Source organism: Toxorhynchites rutilus, chromosome 1 (assembly GCF_029784135.1).
Source record: "Toxorhynchites rutilus septentrionalis strain SRP chromosome 1, ASM2978413v1, whole genome shotgun sequence".
NCBI lineage: Eukaryota > Metazoa > Arthropoda > Insecta > Diptera > Culicidae > Toxorhynchites > Toxorhynchites rutilus.
The window spans coordinates 99,918,642-99,934,818 of NC_073744.1; the positions used below are offsets into that span (position 1 = coordinate 99,918,642).

The 16,177-nt window shown below is 43.2% G+C and overlaps 1 protein-coding gene across 3 annotated transcripts in view; it reads left to right on the top strand.

Annotated features, from left to right (window-relative positions):
- Window positions 1-16,177, top strand: part of LOC129761600 (dentin sialophosphoprotein-like) — a 257,335-nt gene that overhangs the window by 162,272 nt on the left and 78,886 nt on the right. For all 3 annotated transcript variants that reach the window (XM_055759356.1, XM_055759393.1, XM_055759441.1), the window contains exon 6: window positions 1,282-1,437. In XM_055759356.1, coding sequence (XP_055615331.1) covers window positions 1,282-1,437 — 156 coding nt within the window. The remainder of the gene's footprint in view (window positions 1-1,281; window positions 1,438-16,177) is intronic.

Genomic DNA, 16,177 nt, shown 5'->3' on the forward strand with positions numbered 1-16,177 from the left:
TTGAGAGGTGTTCGGTGCAGCTTCTAGAGATGGGCAAAACAGTTCACTTTGATGAACGGTTCAGTCACTAACCGTTCATATAAGTGAATCAGTTCTTTTGAACCGTTCTTTCGCTCTTTCGTCCAGTTATATTAAGAAAAACATAGAATGTTAGCTGAAACCCAACATCAATAGACAGCTATTAATTGATATCGTTGAATTCATATTTTTGAAATTTAGTGGGGAAAGATGAGCTGCTTCTTCTTTAAAAGTCGCAAACTGTATAAAACATGGTTATCGGCCGACATTTGATGCGCACAAAATATGTGCAATTTTTCATATTTTCTGTTTGGACAACACATAGGTTCCATGTAAGAACATTTTTCATAATGTTCATTCAGAGAAAAAAATCAGCAGCGATCTTCACTCACAATCAATCGTACAAACAATTACGATAACTCGTACACGCAATAGGCCATGCAATGGATTGAAAGCAACGAAAAACCTTTTTGCTCAATTTGCCCTCACTAGAAGATTTCATGTTTACCTAATTCATGCAACGCCCCAGCTTCCCCCAGATTTTTTTTTTCTGATGATCAGGAAGTATATGTTTCGCGGAATTCAAAAAAAATACATGAAATTGAAAATATATAGCTTCGGTTTTAAAACTACGAAAATCTAATTCAATGTTTAACCCAAAATTGAGTATACATCAACAAAATGAACCCTGCGTTATATGCATTTTGCTCGTAAATAACAATATCGTTTTATTTTTCTTACAAGCATAATCGTTCTATTGATTCCGTCCAGCGCAAATCAGTTCAGCTGCACTCGTTCGTTCACAAACAATTTGCCCGCAAATACTTCGTTCTCAAACAGTTCACTCTCAATCAGTTCTTTCCCATACAGTTCATTCGCAAACGGTTCACTCTCAATCAGTTCACTCGCAAACCGTTCTTACGGAATCAGTTCGTTCACAAACCGTTCGCTCGCAATCAGTTCGTGGGGAGAACTACCTTTCCTTAAAAAAGAATGACCGCTCGTTCATTCTTTTCGGTGAACTTGTTCTTTCGTACCGTTCGTGAACGGTTTGCCCATCTCTATTACAGAGTCAGTTTGGCACTAACTCAGTTTTAAAAACGAATTTGCTATTAGTTTGCTCAAAAACGAATCAATTTGCATTGTAATAGGTTATTGATAACAACTGTGATTAAATTATCTTAACTTTTTTTAAATTAAATGAAGTAATTTTCCGGCTATGACTTTCATTAAATACTTTTTTACCCTCATGTATATTTTCAGGTGATTGCATCCAGAAATCTTTAGACGATATCGCACAAAATTCAGCCATTCGAAATGACGTTCCTTCACAACAAACAGGCTCAAAACAAAAGAATTCTGATACTGGAAATACGTTGTCTAGCAATGAAAGCACGTCTGTTGTCGATGAATTGAAAGGTATGTACAATAGAACAATCAATTTTTTTTTATTCTTCTAATTTGTTGATTCGTATGTTGTAATTTAAAAACCAAAGATTGTTTAAAGCACTGGTTGGAAAACTTTTGAAGCGATCGCCGTTGACGTATTCTATGACCAAAACCGCGTTCTCTCTTGACCTCTCCGTCATTGGTTCCGATCTAAAATTGATTGGATAACAACTCGACAAATATTTGGATTTTTGAAATATTTTGAGCGTATCAGTGGTGCAATGAGTTTGTTCTCTATGATCGGAAAAATTACCGACTGGACCATTTTTGGATCCATTACATCACAGGAACACCAAGCCAAACTGATGTTATTGGATTACATCACGGGAACACCAAGCCGAATGCGTAAATGGGTGCGAATATTACTTCGCTCGGACGCATTCATGCGCAAACAATTTTTCATGACTGTTCCATGCGAAAGCAGAACAGAAACCGATGCGAGTGAAAGTACTCACGCCTTGCGTATGTCTGCTTTTCGCGTTGACGGTGGAATAGTGTCATCTGGATACGACATTAGTTTGTATGAGACCAGCTATTCTCTATCAGATTAGTCACCCTTAAAGAAGTTTTAAATTGCTAAAATTTGTATGAAATTTTTTTCTTGGTGTTATTTACCTATTAGACGTACGTCGTTATGGCCCTAATTTAAACGATTTTCAGATTTTTCAGATATTCTCACCAGAACATAACATTATAATATAAAATTATCTAGAGACACAATTTTTGCATGATATTTTTTCACTACTTGCAAGCAAAAGTGATTTTCATTTACATAGAGTACTAATTTGGTTTGGGAAAATTAATTCTCATTCATAATTTTGATTTTAAAAGTGTGTTCATTTCTACTGCAACCCCATATTGTCATGCCTACTCCTCCATTCCGTAATACAAAGCTCAATGCCCAAACACTCATGCAAGCGAGCAAAACAAATCACGGTTTCTTCATGTGCCTATATTTTGTGACCGTGTTCGGGAACACATTGCGATCACCAATCATCATCAATGAGCAAGATTGTTATGATTTCAATAGCTTGCTTTCAAAGCAATTTTCAAGCTTTTGAACCGATAAGTGACAATTTTTTTTTTTTTTTTTTTTTTTTCTCTCTGCACCTGCTGCTTGATCTCGTCGATTTGCGTTTGGGAGAGCATGTTGTTGCGTACTATCGCTCTACGCCTCGCGTTCATCGCGTTCTGATCAAGCCTCCCGACGAACTCTGGATACGCTTCCTCGAACATTGTTAGTATTCGAGGGCGACCGCTCATGTCCGTCTCCAAAGCAGTGCAGATGTAATAGGCGCGGATCACGAATTCATTCATTTCGTGTGTCCACATGATCCGGCGCCTAGTGGTACCCACAAGTGTGGACGACTGTCGTCTGGCAGTCGCAACACGTCTCGTAGGCGCAGCGTTTCTTGGGTGATGTCGATGGCTGCTGTTTCCGTGTGGCGGTAGCTCTTCGGGTTGAACCCGGCTGGTGGCCCGCTCTTGCACATCGCCCTCCAGCCGCTGGCCGCTCGCTCTTACGCCCGTTCCAGGACCAGCTCCAGTTCGGGGACCCTCCTCGGGTGATCGCATTCTAATTACTCTTCGTGAACGTAGCTCCATTTTCTGGGTGTATCTCCTTTGCCCGGGAGACAGCGGGTTGGCAAGGCCTCCATGACCCGGGAGGCCTTCCCCGGGAGAGATATAGCGCTCTGACTCGCTCGCACCCCCTCACTTTTTTTTTTTTTTTTTTTTTTTTTGACGTAGGACTACGTCTAACCGGAAGATATAGGGGGTGAAATGGAAATCTAGGCACTGAACAAGTAGGAAAAAATGCAAGATTTGGAACGCTTATAACTCGAGCATTTCTCAATAGCTCGCAAAGGTTTTTGCATCAATTGATAGGAAATATATCTACGCATCTATCATAATGAATAACATTTTATTTTTCTTGAGATAAATAATTGAATAATTGTGAAATATCAAGCATTGTCAAAATGCACTATGTGCCCATTTTTGATTGGTCCATTTTGTGCTCCTCAAATCGTACCGACCAAAACGGGCAACCAAAGCAGCAGCGAAATAGAATGAAGCACGATTGGAAAGGAAAAAGAAAAAAATGAACGAAACATTGGTCGCAGTCTCACACATGCGTAATTCTCGAGCCAGCCAGTCAGCTTAAAAATCCCCGATCCGCTGCCATAACGATCATTCTCATTCAAACCGTACACCACATCGGTTCGCATCACAACACATCAACAAACCAACCCAAGCAGCCATGTCTGGACATGATAAAGGAGGAAAAGTGAAGGGAAAGGCAAAATCCCGCTCGAACCGTGTTGATCTGGAGTTCCCTGCAAGGGTAGCTAGGCCGAGCGTGTTAGTACCACTGCACCATTCCACCTAGCCGGCGTTATATAGTTTCGGCCGCTGAAGTGATCGAGTTAGCTGGCAAAGCTGCTCGCGACGATAAGAAAACCCGCATCCGGAACAGAACACATTCGGTTCGGTGGACATCAAGACAACAGGCAGTTGCAGCGAGTGGCGAGTGGCAAACGCAATCGCAAAACGGCATCAGGTAGCAGAAGAAAAAAGTTTGTTCTTTATACAAAGTGCTTTGATGGCAAATCCAGAACAAGGCGGCATCGAGGGCGTTCGAAATGGTTTTTTTTCAAAACCACGAGTACTAAGTTTTCTAAATTGGAACCATTCCATAAAACAAGGCGCTTTTCAGGGCCATTAAACCTTCCATAAAAGAGTTTAGGAAATACAGTTCAATGCTTTCTAAAACATTATCCCAAATAATAATAAAACACAAATTGATATTTTCATAATTTGTTTGTCAGGATATGATGAGTATGTGAATTTGGCAGTTGTTCTGAGCTTATTGATTTTCATCAATTCTTAAATTGCTTCTAGATTGAAAGTACAGTAATTTACACTTATCTCGACATTTAGCTAATTGGACGGACCTGTAATGTGACATATTTAGTTGGACATTTTTGTAAACATAGAGTTCGGGGTCCAAATTATGACCCCACATTGAAAGTCGACACTGTACCACTGTCATCGCAAATGTTCAATTACAGGTTAAAATTACCTCCAATCCGATACTGAGTGGTGGTAATGCGACGTGCCATTGAATGTAATTTACTGTAAAATATGTCACAAGCTGGATGGGAAGAAATTTTCCAACTGTGAAAGCTGTGGCGAGTGGCAAATGCAATCGCTAAACAGAAAGGTTTAGCCGAACAAGATGGGGATATCGAGTGATAACAAAACAATAAACTCTTTAGATTGAAGATAATTTTGTGATACTGAAAAGGACCCTTTTTAGCCTGCATGTGAATCCAACGAGCGAACAAATCGTAATGAATGTATTTTTTCGCCATCGCTCCCTTTTAACGCTGATTCGTTCGTCTCGTTGGACTCGCCCCTCTGGCTGAGTCTGCCGATTTGTCTCTATCCTGTGAGTGTGTACCGCTGGAGTATAAAACACGCGGACCCCAAAAAAATATCTTATTTTTTTTCAAACCGTAAACCCGTGTGGTTGTACGGCATCGGCATCGTAGACGTAACAAAGGAGGACAAGTTAAGGGAAAGGCAAAGTCTCACTCGAACCGTGCAGGTCTCCAGTTCCCTGTTGGTCGCATTCACTGATTGCTCCGCAAGGGTAACTAAGCCGAACGGATTGGTGCCGGAGCACCAGTATACCTAACAGCGATTATAGAGTTTCGGCCGTCGGAGTGCTCGAGTTGGCTTGCAAAGCTGCTCACGACAATCAGAAAACCCGCATCAAGAACAGAGAGGTTCGGTTCGGCGCTCATCAAGGCAACAATTAGTTTCAGTGAGTGGCAAAGTGTTTCTCCGGCACGTCGCATTAAATGTAATTTACTGAACAACATGTCACAAGCTGGATGGGGAGAAATTTTCCAACTGTGAAAGCTGTGGCGAGTGGCAAACGCAATAGCTAAACAGGAAGGTTTAACCGAACAAGATGGGAATATCGAGTTATAACAAAAACACAACACCAAAGGTTCTTTTCAGAACCATCAACATATTCATAAAGAGTAAACAGTAAACTAATCCATTTTTCACGTAGGAGAAGAAAATAAAACAATATATTTAAAATATATATTTAACAAAAGCTGTCCCCTTTGTATAGTCCTACGTCACTCCGGTTATGTCCCCGACATTACCCACCCGTCTTTTTTTTTTTTTTTTATAATTACGTTTATTTGTCTTTTTTGTTTGGTAAAAATTTATTTACATGGTTGATTCATTCTCGACTTCAAAACTAAATTTCAACTCATCTATATCAATCCTACCATTACTACTATCAATGAAGGTGATATATGTCAATAACAGTTTCATTATCAAAATTCGTTCATTTGTTTCAAACCCCTCCAACGACGGTCGAAGGAGATCCTCTAAATGGAGTGCGCGTTGTCTACCAGATACCACTAGCAGCTTTTGTTGTAGCACATTGAAAGCATCTCGTACTCTCCGACAGCCAAAAAATTTGTGCTGTATTGTTTCCACACTCGAAGAACAGTGTAAGCAATTTTCATCGTCCGTTCTCCTCATAACGAACATCAGACGCCGGTGCGAGAATTTTTCGTTTACCCACATGTAAAGAAGACTACGTTGTGAAGGCAATAACTTCCGAACAGCAATATTCTTCCACACACGGGGCCAGTTAATTGCAGGATTTGCTATTACCACTTTCGGTTTTGCTGTACGTTCTATGAAGAAACGATGGATGAGATTGGCGGAAGGCTGCTCTCGGATTTGGAAGGGGAAATTTGGATGATGATTTAGGATAAGCTTTAGGCAAGGAAGGTCTGAGGGGGGGACGGTTGTTTGGGAGAGGAAGGAATTGTAATAGGGAAGGGAGCTCATTTCGTGTAGTTAGCGCTCAACTTCCGAGTCGATAAGTCGATTTTATCAGACGAGAAGATTTTGGAAGTCGTTCACAGACTATTTGATACGTTGTTGGTTTCTTTCATCTACGCTATCCGCGACGGCACTTTCCGTGATGCCGCGTCGCGAAAATACGTTTCGCGTCGACTACTCGCAATTTCCGAAATTGCTTTCTCATGACGAGATCCATAAGTTCGTTGGAAAAGAACTCGGACTTACACGTGAGAATGTTCTGCAACTTCAGCCAAGCAGACGGCTTGCATGTACCTTCGTCAAGGTCAACAACACATTGCGATCACCAATCATCATCAATGAGCAAGATTGTTATGATTTCAATAGCTTGCTTTCAAAGCAATTTTTAAGCTTTTGAACCGATAAGTGACAATCATATAATTCGTTGACATTTTATCTCTTGGATGAAGTGATTATTATACCACTCCATCCAGTCGGTAAAGAGGTATTAACGTTCAAAACCTTGCAGTCCAGCGTCACTCTCTTGTTTTAGAAACTTTGAACTAACACCCCGGTACAGAAATGAAAGACGTAGTCAAAACCAACATCTTCTATACAATTTTCGACTCTTTTGAGTTGTGTTGGAAAAGTTCTAGAAAGGATAGTAAATCGACGCCTAAAGACCTTTTTAGAGTCTAATAAGCTGCTCGATCCAAGACAGTTCGCTTTTCGTGCGGGAAAATGCACAGAATATCACCTCGAAGAATTACAGGCTATTGTACATGACGTTATTGAGAAAGATCACCACGCAGATGTGGCATCACTTTATCTAAGTAAAGCATTTGATCAGCATGGAGATATCCAGTATTGAAGAGTCTCTTCGACTGGGTGATCCGTGAAAGACTAGGTTTCTATGTGAAAAGTTTCCTAGAAAATAGAACTCAGAGCCATAGTCAACAACACAAAATCTTCATTGAAAATCCAAGAAAGGGGAATTCCCCACGGCTCGGTTGTATCGCCAACCCTCTTCATAATTATTATGCAGTCCCTTTTTGCAAAAATTCCGGAAAATGTAAAAATTCTTGTCTATGCGACATTGTGCTAGTACTAGTGACATTGTGCTTGTACTAGCGACATTGTGCTAGTTTCAGTTAGCGTCACTGCATCAGCAACATGAAAAAGACTTCAGAAAGCGATTGATTCTGTTCAAAATTGGGCTGGTTTCGATATATCCCCGAAAAATCAAAACTTCTGCATATATGTAATCCCAAAGCTCACTTCAAAGTTTCCAACCCTAAAATTTTCGAAACCCAAATTCCCTCAGTCAAAACTCTCAAAATACTTGGAGTAACTTTTGATAAGAGACTGAGTTTTAAACCACATGCTCAGATGGTCAAAAAAAATGCCCGCAATAGATTGAATCTATTGAAGGCGATTTCTGGCAATCTAGCTTTGGGACATAGGAAATCTCTTTTACGGATAATAAATGCTTGGTTAATACCAAAAATTCTCTATGGAGTAAGCATCTTCAGCCGAGGTGGTGAAAAACCACTAAAAACGATCGAACCGGTATATAACAAGGCGATAAAGATAGCCATTGGTGCCTTCGTTACAAGTCCTACCCTCGCTGTTATGGCAGAGAGTGGGCAACTACCATTTGATCGACTCGTTACGAAGATTGTAACAAATAGAGCTATTCGTTACCTTTCAATTCCTGACCGTGACCATGATGTTACATTAATATCTCGGGCAAAGGACCAATTCAAAGAACACACGAATTAGAATCTTCCCGATATATGTGTACATTTGACGGTCATGGAAAGGAATTGGAATGTAAAACCGCCGAATGTTAACCTTGATTTACTCAAGGAAGTTCGTGCAGAAGATCTCCCATCAAAAGTGAAGGCCTGTTTTAATCACCTCGTAGTAACAAAATTCCAGTTTGAACATCAAGTATACACTAAGTACTGATGGTGTCGGTTGCGGTATTTTTGAAAACCGATATACTGGTAGTTTCTCGCTTCCTCCCCAATGCACTATTTTTAGCGCAGAAGCATTTTCGCTTCTAATCGCTACCCAAGAGTGCACACATGATTCTCTTCTTATTGTTCTGTTTTATGATCCCGCGAGCTGTCTCCGGGCTCTTCGAAAAGGTAAAAACCTTCACCCATGGATCATTGCAATAGAAGAAGCTGCCTCAGATAAAAATATTACCTTCTGTTGGATTCCCGGTCATACCGGAATTCCTGGAAATATTGTCGCCGACAAATTAGCCGGTAGGGGCAGAATTCAAGAACCCCCTAATGTACCCATTCCTCGCTCCGATGCGAAACTTTGGGTAAAACAGCAGATCCACCAGAGTTGGAACATAGCCTGGAGAAACAACAGACCAACTTTTCTTCAAAAAATTAAAAATACCACTCTTCCATGGTATGACAGAACCAACAGTAAGGAAAGACGGCTTCTCACCCGTCTTCGAATCGGCCATACAAAGGTCACTCATACATATCTTTTTCAAAGAAATAAAGAAAAACCTCAATGCTCTTGCAACGAGGCTCCCATCTCTGTAAGTCACTTACTACTGGATTGTCAACATACGAAGGATGCTAGAATTAGGATTAATATTGGAAAAAACCTAAGGGACATATTGAGTAATGATGACATTCAGGAGAATAACTTAATTGAATTTTTGAAAGAAACAGGACTTTACAGGAAAATATAGAACATTTGAAACTAGAATAATAAAAATAGTAGAAAAGAAAATCGGAGACGATTGAATCGTTAGATTTAAAGTCTCCGTAAACAAAGGAAAATAAGAAGAAACATTGCAAATACATAGGGGGCGCTTTTGCTCCCACCGAAATGTTGCTTCGTGTAATTTCATATCAATGGCCGATCGTGTATTGTGAAAAAATGATCACAAGTGTAAGTGTAAATTTTGTGTTGTGGTGAAAATTACTTGATATGTGAAACGATTTATTTCAATTTTCATAAATAAAAAATCAAGCTGTTTTTCCGCTCGAGAACGGGTCGTTTGGTTAAGCGGCGAGAAAAATTGTAGAAGTGAAGAAATATTAGAAAAAGTAACTTCCCATATGCTCTACATATAGTATAGTGTAGGTGTTGTTAGTCCAATTAAAATTCGCATTGGGTTGAATTAAACACAAACTAAAAATTATAAAAGAAAATTACTTTTTCCGTTTCCAATATGTTTTCTCTATATTAAGGTTAAAGTGGAAGCTAGCCACAAATGGCTGCCACAATGGCGCTCATTTCTTTCATGTCCCTCCCTCATCACTCGCCCGAAAATCAATAATTTTGCGAAACAGTGTGAAGAAAATGATCATTTTCGCCCACTTCCCATCAAAACTCGAGCAAGTGCTCTGAAAGTTAAATTTTCATTTTTCAATCTTCGACCATGGTTTTGTTTGTTTGGTGAAATTCGTTATTTTTTCGACACTGATGCCAGACAACATCATCGAAACAGCTATAAAAACTACTCAATAAAATGTTATTCCTTAGTCATAGCGTTTCATGTCATGAAAATCAATAGAATAAAATTTTATTGATATCAATACAATTATTATTTTTACGTTTAATGGGTGTATAATGTAAGTTTAAGCAACTTTAACATTGGGTAAGAAAATTGTATTGCAGAGCTCGGAACACTGCCACGGCTGCCTATGCTTTCAAAAATAGTAAACGGAAAAGTATTACATTACATCAAAATGCCTCGGCCAACGAATATGTTCGAATATGCTCTCCAACGTGAATAGGTTCACAACAATACGATCAACGAAGGAAAATATTAAGGAATTCTCGGATCCCGAACGGGTTGAAATTGGCAAAATAATGCATTTTGTAACCCGTTCGACTTCGATTAAGCACATTTATCAATCCGTTCGTCTTCGAATTATTTCGAAATTTGTTTATCATCATTGCAATGATGCCAAATTTGCAGACAAGTTCGCAATTTTACTGATATTTAATTTTTATCGGAGACTCTATTCTGTTGCAGTCTACAGGGATATCGTATTTCTTTTCTATATGTCTTGACTCAATTCCCTGCAGTTTTTCAAACATCACTTTACTATTCTCACGGTTACAAAGGTAGCTGGCAGGTATTTATACACATCAACACATTTCATATTTTCGACGAAGACCTTCTGCTGGCATCTCTGGAGGTAATGATATTTACTAAATTCCTAAAGGGCACTGTTTAGATTTGGTGCGCTCTATCGCATTTGTGTACAAAAAGATCAATTCAAAAACAAAGGGAGTTCGGGTTGAACGACGGTGCGAACAAGACGTGCTTGTTTGTGCTCTGTCTTCGTCTTCAAGTTTTGTCGGTGTATTTGGTGTTTCGATTGGAAACTATGCTTTCAAGCTCCGAAAAGATGAATACAGTTGATTTTCCTTGAATAAGTTACGCACAATTGTGGTTTAAAAGAGTGTTTGGCTGAGAAAATTTGTTTTAAAATATAAAAGTGTGGCCGCGTCGATTGTGTTGCGATAAGCTTTTTTTCATCTGGTGTTTCTAGTGCAAGTGTGTATGATAATAACGTCTTGTGTTATATTACCCAGTGTTCTGACCGAACTACATTCCACTGAAATATGGATAAATTGTGAAATTGGAAATAAATCCATAAATCGAGCGAAGCCATTTTTTCTTCGCGTGTATAAGCGAAATTTTCATTCAATCGATGTTTCGTGAATGGGTGTGAGTGTGTTTTTCTCTTCATATCGAGTTCGAAGTTTCTATGTCGTAGTGTGTGTATCACCATAGTAGGACCGTCGGCATGGCTGAGTGAAAAGCAGTGCAAGCTAAGTTCTCTCTTTCTTCTTTCTCATATATTATCTCTCTGGGGAGCAACTGAAGTTGTTTGAAATTGAAGACAGGTGTGCTAAATTTTTTTATAACGTATACAAAATCATTCACTCATAGGTTTCCATTCCGCGCGTTTCATGTTTGCTCCTGTTTCGGGACACTCGTAGATACATCAGTGTGTATGTGCTTGTTGCAGCACAGTTCTCTGAGTGAGTGACGGGCGTTATAAAGAAGAAAGAGAGCATGTCGTTTACGTTCCATCTTCGCGCCGTTTTATCTTGTTCACACTGCAACAAAACAAGACAATGTTCACTCGATTATGATCAGGTATTTTGTGTGTAGATATGTGACGTCATTGTAATGTACGTCGTGTTTATTTAATTATTTAAATTTTTAATGCTTCCTTCTTTAATCCTTTGATAAATTTGTTCTTTAATTCTTGAATGTATTAATAACTTTAACTAATCCAATTGTGACAACGGGTGGTTGTCTTTGGGGGGCCTGGGGGGCCGCCGAGGGAACTCGTCTTCTATAGGTAGAGGCGATGGTTTTCTGTTTTTTGGCAGACTTATCTCACTTCTTAACTAGGCGAACCTAGCCAGAATTTTCACCTGCCCCCGGGCTTCTGAATGCCAAAGGGGGACTAGGCTCTGCGGAATGCACGTATCTGCATGCTCGTGCTGTTTCAGTCCTGACCGAGAAATTGTCGGACAATCGCGCAGGTGCTAAGGATGACCGACTTTTGGATGCCGGCCAATTCCTTCTCCATGTTCAACACCTTTAGCGCTTCCAGAAGTGTCTTCGGGACAATTCCAGTTCCAGAGAGAACGACTGGAACAATTCTTGGGACCTCCCTTAGCCCCCACAGTTCCTTGAGCTCCACGGCCAATGGTCGGTACTTGCAGATTTTGCGACCGTGGGTCTCCTCCAGATTCTGGTTCAGTGGAATAGCGACATCGATGATGGTGACTTTGCGGTCGCTCTTGTCGTAAACCATTATATCTGGACGGTTGTGGTGGATCGAGAGGTCGGTCAGAACAGTGCGATCCCAGTACAGCTTGAAACGGTCATTTTCCAGGACAGGTGCAGGCAGGTACCGGTAGTTTGGTACGTTGTCTTCCAGTAGAGCACATTGGAGCGCCAGTTGTCGATGAACAATACGGGCCACGTTGTTGTGGCGCTCGGTGTAGGCTGCGTTGGCCAAAACGGGACAGCCTCCCATAATGTGCTCTATGTTTTCACCTGGTTGATGGCACATCCGGCAAATGTCATCAACGTCTTGATGCCAGAAGTACCGCCTGCAGTTTCTCGTCGGCATTATCCTGTCCTGGATGGCTATCATGTCGGCTTCTACTACTGAAGAGAGTTCACCACGCGTTAGCCACAGATTAGATGCGGCCTTGTCGACGTGTGGCCGATCCAGTTGATGGGGGTGGGCACCATGCACTGCCTTCTGCTTCCAAGCTGCAATCTTCTCCTCCACTGTCTGCAGATTGCAGTTGAGTTGGTACTCCGCTTGCGCCAAGTGCAGAGCGCTGTATCCTCTGTCGGCGGCGCAGACAGCCCGGTATAGCGCGTTTTGGTTGGCGCGTTCTGCGAAGTACTCGCGTAGTTGTCGTACCTGGGCAACACACAGTGCAGATATGTCGACTATTCCAAGTCCCCCTTCTTTGCGTGGCAGTGAAACTCTCTCCAGTGCCGATTGAGGATGGTGCATTCCGGCCTCTTTAAATGCTTTCCTCATCCTCCTCTCAAGGTCCTCTAGGTCAGTTTTGCTCCATTTGACTACACCAAAACTGAAGGTCAGCAGGGGAACCGCGAATGTGTTGATCGCGTGTACCTTGTTCCCCGCGTTGAGGAAAGTCCTCAGGACACAGTTCACTCGACTCAAGAACTTGTCTCGCAGCTCCGTCTTGATGTCGGAGTGGCGAATCCCGGTGAGCTGTCGGAATCCAAGATATTTATAGGATTCGCCACGAACCATGTCTCTTATGAACTCGCCGTCATAGACCTCGTAACCTCCGGATTCGGTAAGCTGCCCTTTCAGCAGATGGACACAGCGGCACTTGTCAAGGCCGAACTCCATGCAGATGTCCCTGCTTATGTCTTCGACAACCCGGATAGCTACACCTAGACGCTGACGTGAATCAGCGTAGACCTTGAGATCATCCATGTAGAAGGTATGGGTCACTTCTTCGTGAGCGCCGTCGCCATACCTTATTTTATAGCCATGACCGTTTCTATTGAGCGTCCTACTGAGGGGGTTCAGTGCCAGACAAAACCAAAGCGGGCTGAAAGAGTCGCCTTGGAATATCCCCCTCTTTATCTGCAGCGTTCTAGACTGCAACACATTTTCCCCATCACTGAGGTGCAGAGACGTACTCCACTGCCTCATCGCATGCTGCAGGAACCTAACGACGACGAGATCAATTTTGTAGAGCTCCAATACCCGGACGAGAAACGAGTGAGGTATGGAGTCATAAGCCTTCCTGTAATCGATGTAGGCCATACTTAGGTTCCGCTGGTTATATACCGCCTGGCCGACTATGGCTGCGTCGATGATGGCCTGGTCTTTGCAGCCATGCGTATTTTTCCTGCATCCTTTCTGCTCTTCTGCGATGATGTGATGCTGTTCGCAGTGAGCAGAAACTTTGGCGGTAATTATGCTGCTCAGTATTTTGTACAGACTCGATAGGCACGTTATCGGTCTGTACTTTGATGGGTTCAATGTGTTGCTGTCTTTCGGGAGGAGGAAGGTGACGCCACGGGTGGCGAATTCAGGAAGGTTGTGTGGGTCACGTAGCACCTTGTTGAAGCACTCAGCTATCTTTGGATGTGCGACGGTCAGCTTCTTGTGCCAAAAGTTCTGGACACCATCGGGGCCCGGTGCTGCCCAGTTCCTCAGGTACCGCGAGGCTTCGCGGACATCGTTCTCTCCGACGATGATAGCTGGCATCTCTCCAATTTCACCACAACTCTCCTCCTCCCGTCTTAACCACATTTGCCCGTCGCGATGTTCTACTGGGGTCTCCCAAATACCAGCCCAGAAGTTCGTCACATCGCTAATATCTGGCAAACCTTCGCGGTAGTCGGGCTTCTCGTCGCTAATGTGGTCGTAGAACGCTTTTTCGTTATCTCTGAACATCCGATTTTGTTCCTGGCGCTTTGCAGAGTCAGAGTAACGTTTTAGCCGTTTAGTTAGGACGCTCAATTGCTGTACCAGTGTGTCGAGTTTTTCCGTCAGCTGGTGAGCTCCCAGCTGGCGAAGTTCAGTAGGCCGCACGATCACAGCAACTTGGCGACATAATTTCGCCGATCTGCTGCCTCTTTTGTACGCCATCAGTCTTCCAATTGCGGCGCGCTTGTTTAGGATCCGTTGCTCCAATCTCCTTCGCCATGGAGGCTCACGCCTTTCACGGAGATGTTGGAGCAGTCCGCCTCTTGGCCTAATACGGTATCCTAAACTTTTGGCGGTCGCCACAGCAGCACAGTAAACTTTCAGTTGCAGCTCCTCCATGTTCTCAGCATCAACCAAGTGCAGCGGAAGAACGTGCTCGTTCATGAGCTTTACTGCACTTGTCAGCCTGCGGGAATGCTGCAACTTCGGGATCCTGGGGCGCGACAATGGGTCTGTGTCGCGGAACTGTGAGATCGCCTCGTCGTAGTGGAAGACCAGATCGCGTAGTAGTTGTTGATCTGGCTGTGGGTCTTCCGGCTCAGGGGGTTGTTGTACTGTGGCCTCCACTGGTGCTGATTCGCGTGCCCCACTCGCGAATGAATTGCTCAGCCGTACTGAACTTCGTCTCGACACATCGCTTGCTCTGTTGTTCCTGGAGCTTATTTCTCTCTGCACCTGCTGCTTGATCTCGTCGATTTGCGTTTGGGAGAGCATGTTGTTGCGTACTATCGCTCTACGCCTCGCGTTCATCGCGTTCTGATCAAGCCTCCCGACGAACTCTGGATACGCTTCCTCGAACATTGTTAGTATTCGAGGGCGACCGCTCATGTCCGTCTCCAAAGCAGTGCAGATGTAATAGGCGCGGATCACGAATTCATTCATTTCGTGTGTCCACATGATCCGGCGCCTAGTGGTACCCACAAGTGTGGACGACTGTCGTCTGGCAGTCGCAACACGTCTCGTAGGCGCAGCGTTTCTTGGGTGATGTCGATGGCTGCTGTTTCCGTGTGGCGGTAGCTCTTCGGGTTGAACCCGGCTGGTGGCCCGCTCTTGCACATCGCCCTCCAGCCGCTGGCCGCTCGCTCTTACTCCCGTTCCAGGACCAGCTCCAGTTCGGGGACCCTCCTCGGGTGATCGCATTCTAATTATTCTTCGTGATCGTAGCTCCATTTTATTGGGTGTATCTCCTTTGCCCGGGAGACAGCGGGTTGGCAAGGCCTCCATGACCCGGGAGGCCTTCCCCGGGAGAGATATAGCGCTCTGACTCGCTCGCACCCCCTCACTTAGCCACTTTCGACACCCGTTCTCGGAGCCAAGACCAGGTGTGTGTTTCCAGTTCACGCCCGATCTAAAAATGTCGTCATATGATCTTCGTGGAGGCGTGAGATAGGAACATTTGAGACCAACAGGCAGGCTCCTACCCTATGTTGATCCCCATTTGAGAACCATCTGTTGTTTTTTTTTTTTTTTTTTTTATAGAGGTGAGGAACGCTCTACCAGCCTTATCTGGGAAGGGTTAACCCAGACGTCGAGTGGGGATCGCACCCACAAAAACCAAGCCCTCTACTCGTTGCCTTATTCCCCCTGGGACCACATCTAGGCGACTACTTCAGGGAGCGGCTGTGCTCATGCACTCTTCGAGTTTTCAACGCTGACTAGCGTTGTCCTTCCCTTTTTCTCAACATTTTTTCTCTATTCGCTTTTCATTCCACTGCGCTTATGTCCTCTTCGCAGGCATCCATTTACCCGTCGAGACGTGTACCGATTAGGAATTGCCCTCCAACTTGACGCGCAACCCGTCACAGTCACCCTCGCGGGATTTCTCACCTGTCGAGACGTGCACCGAT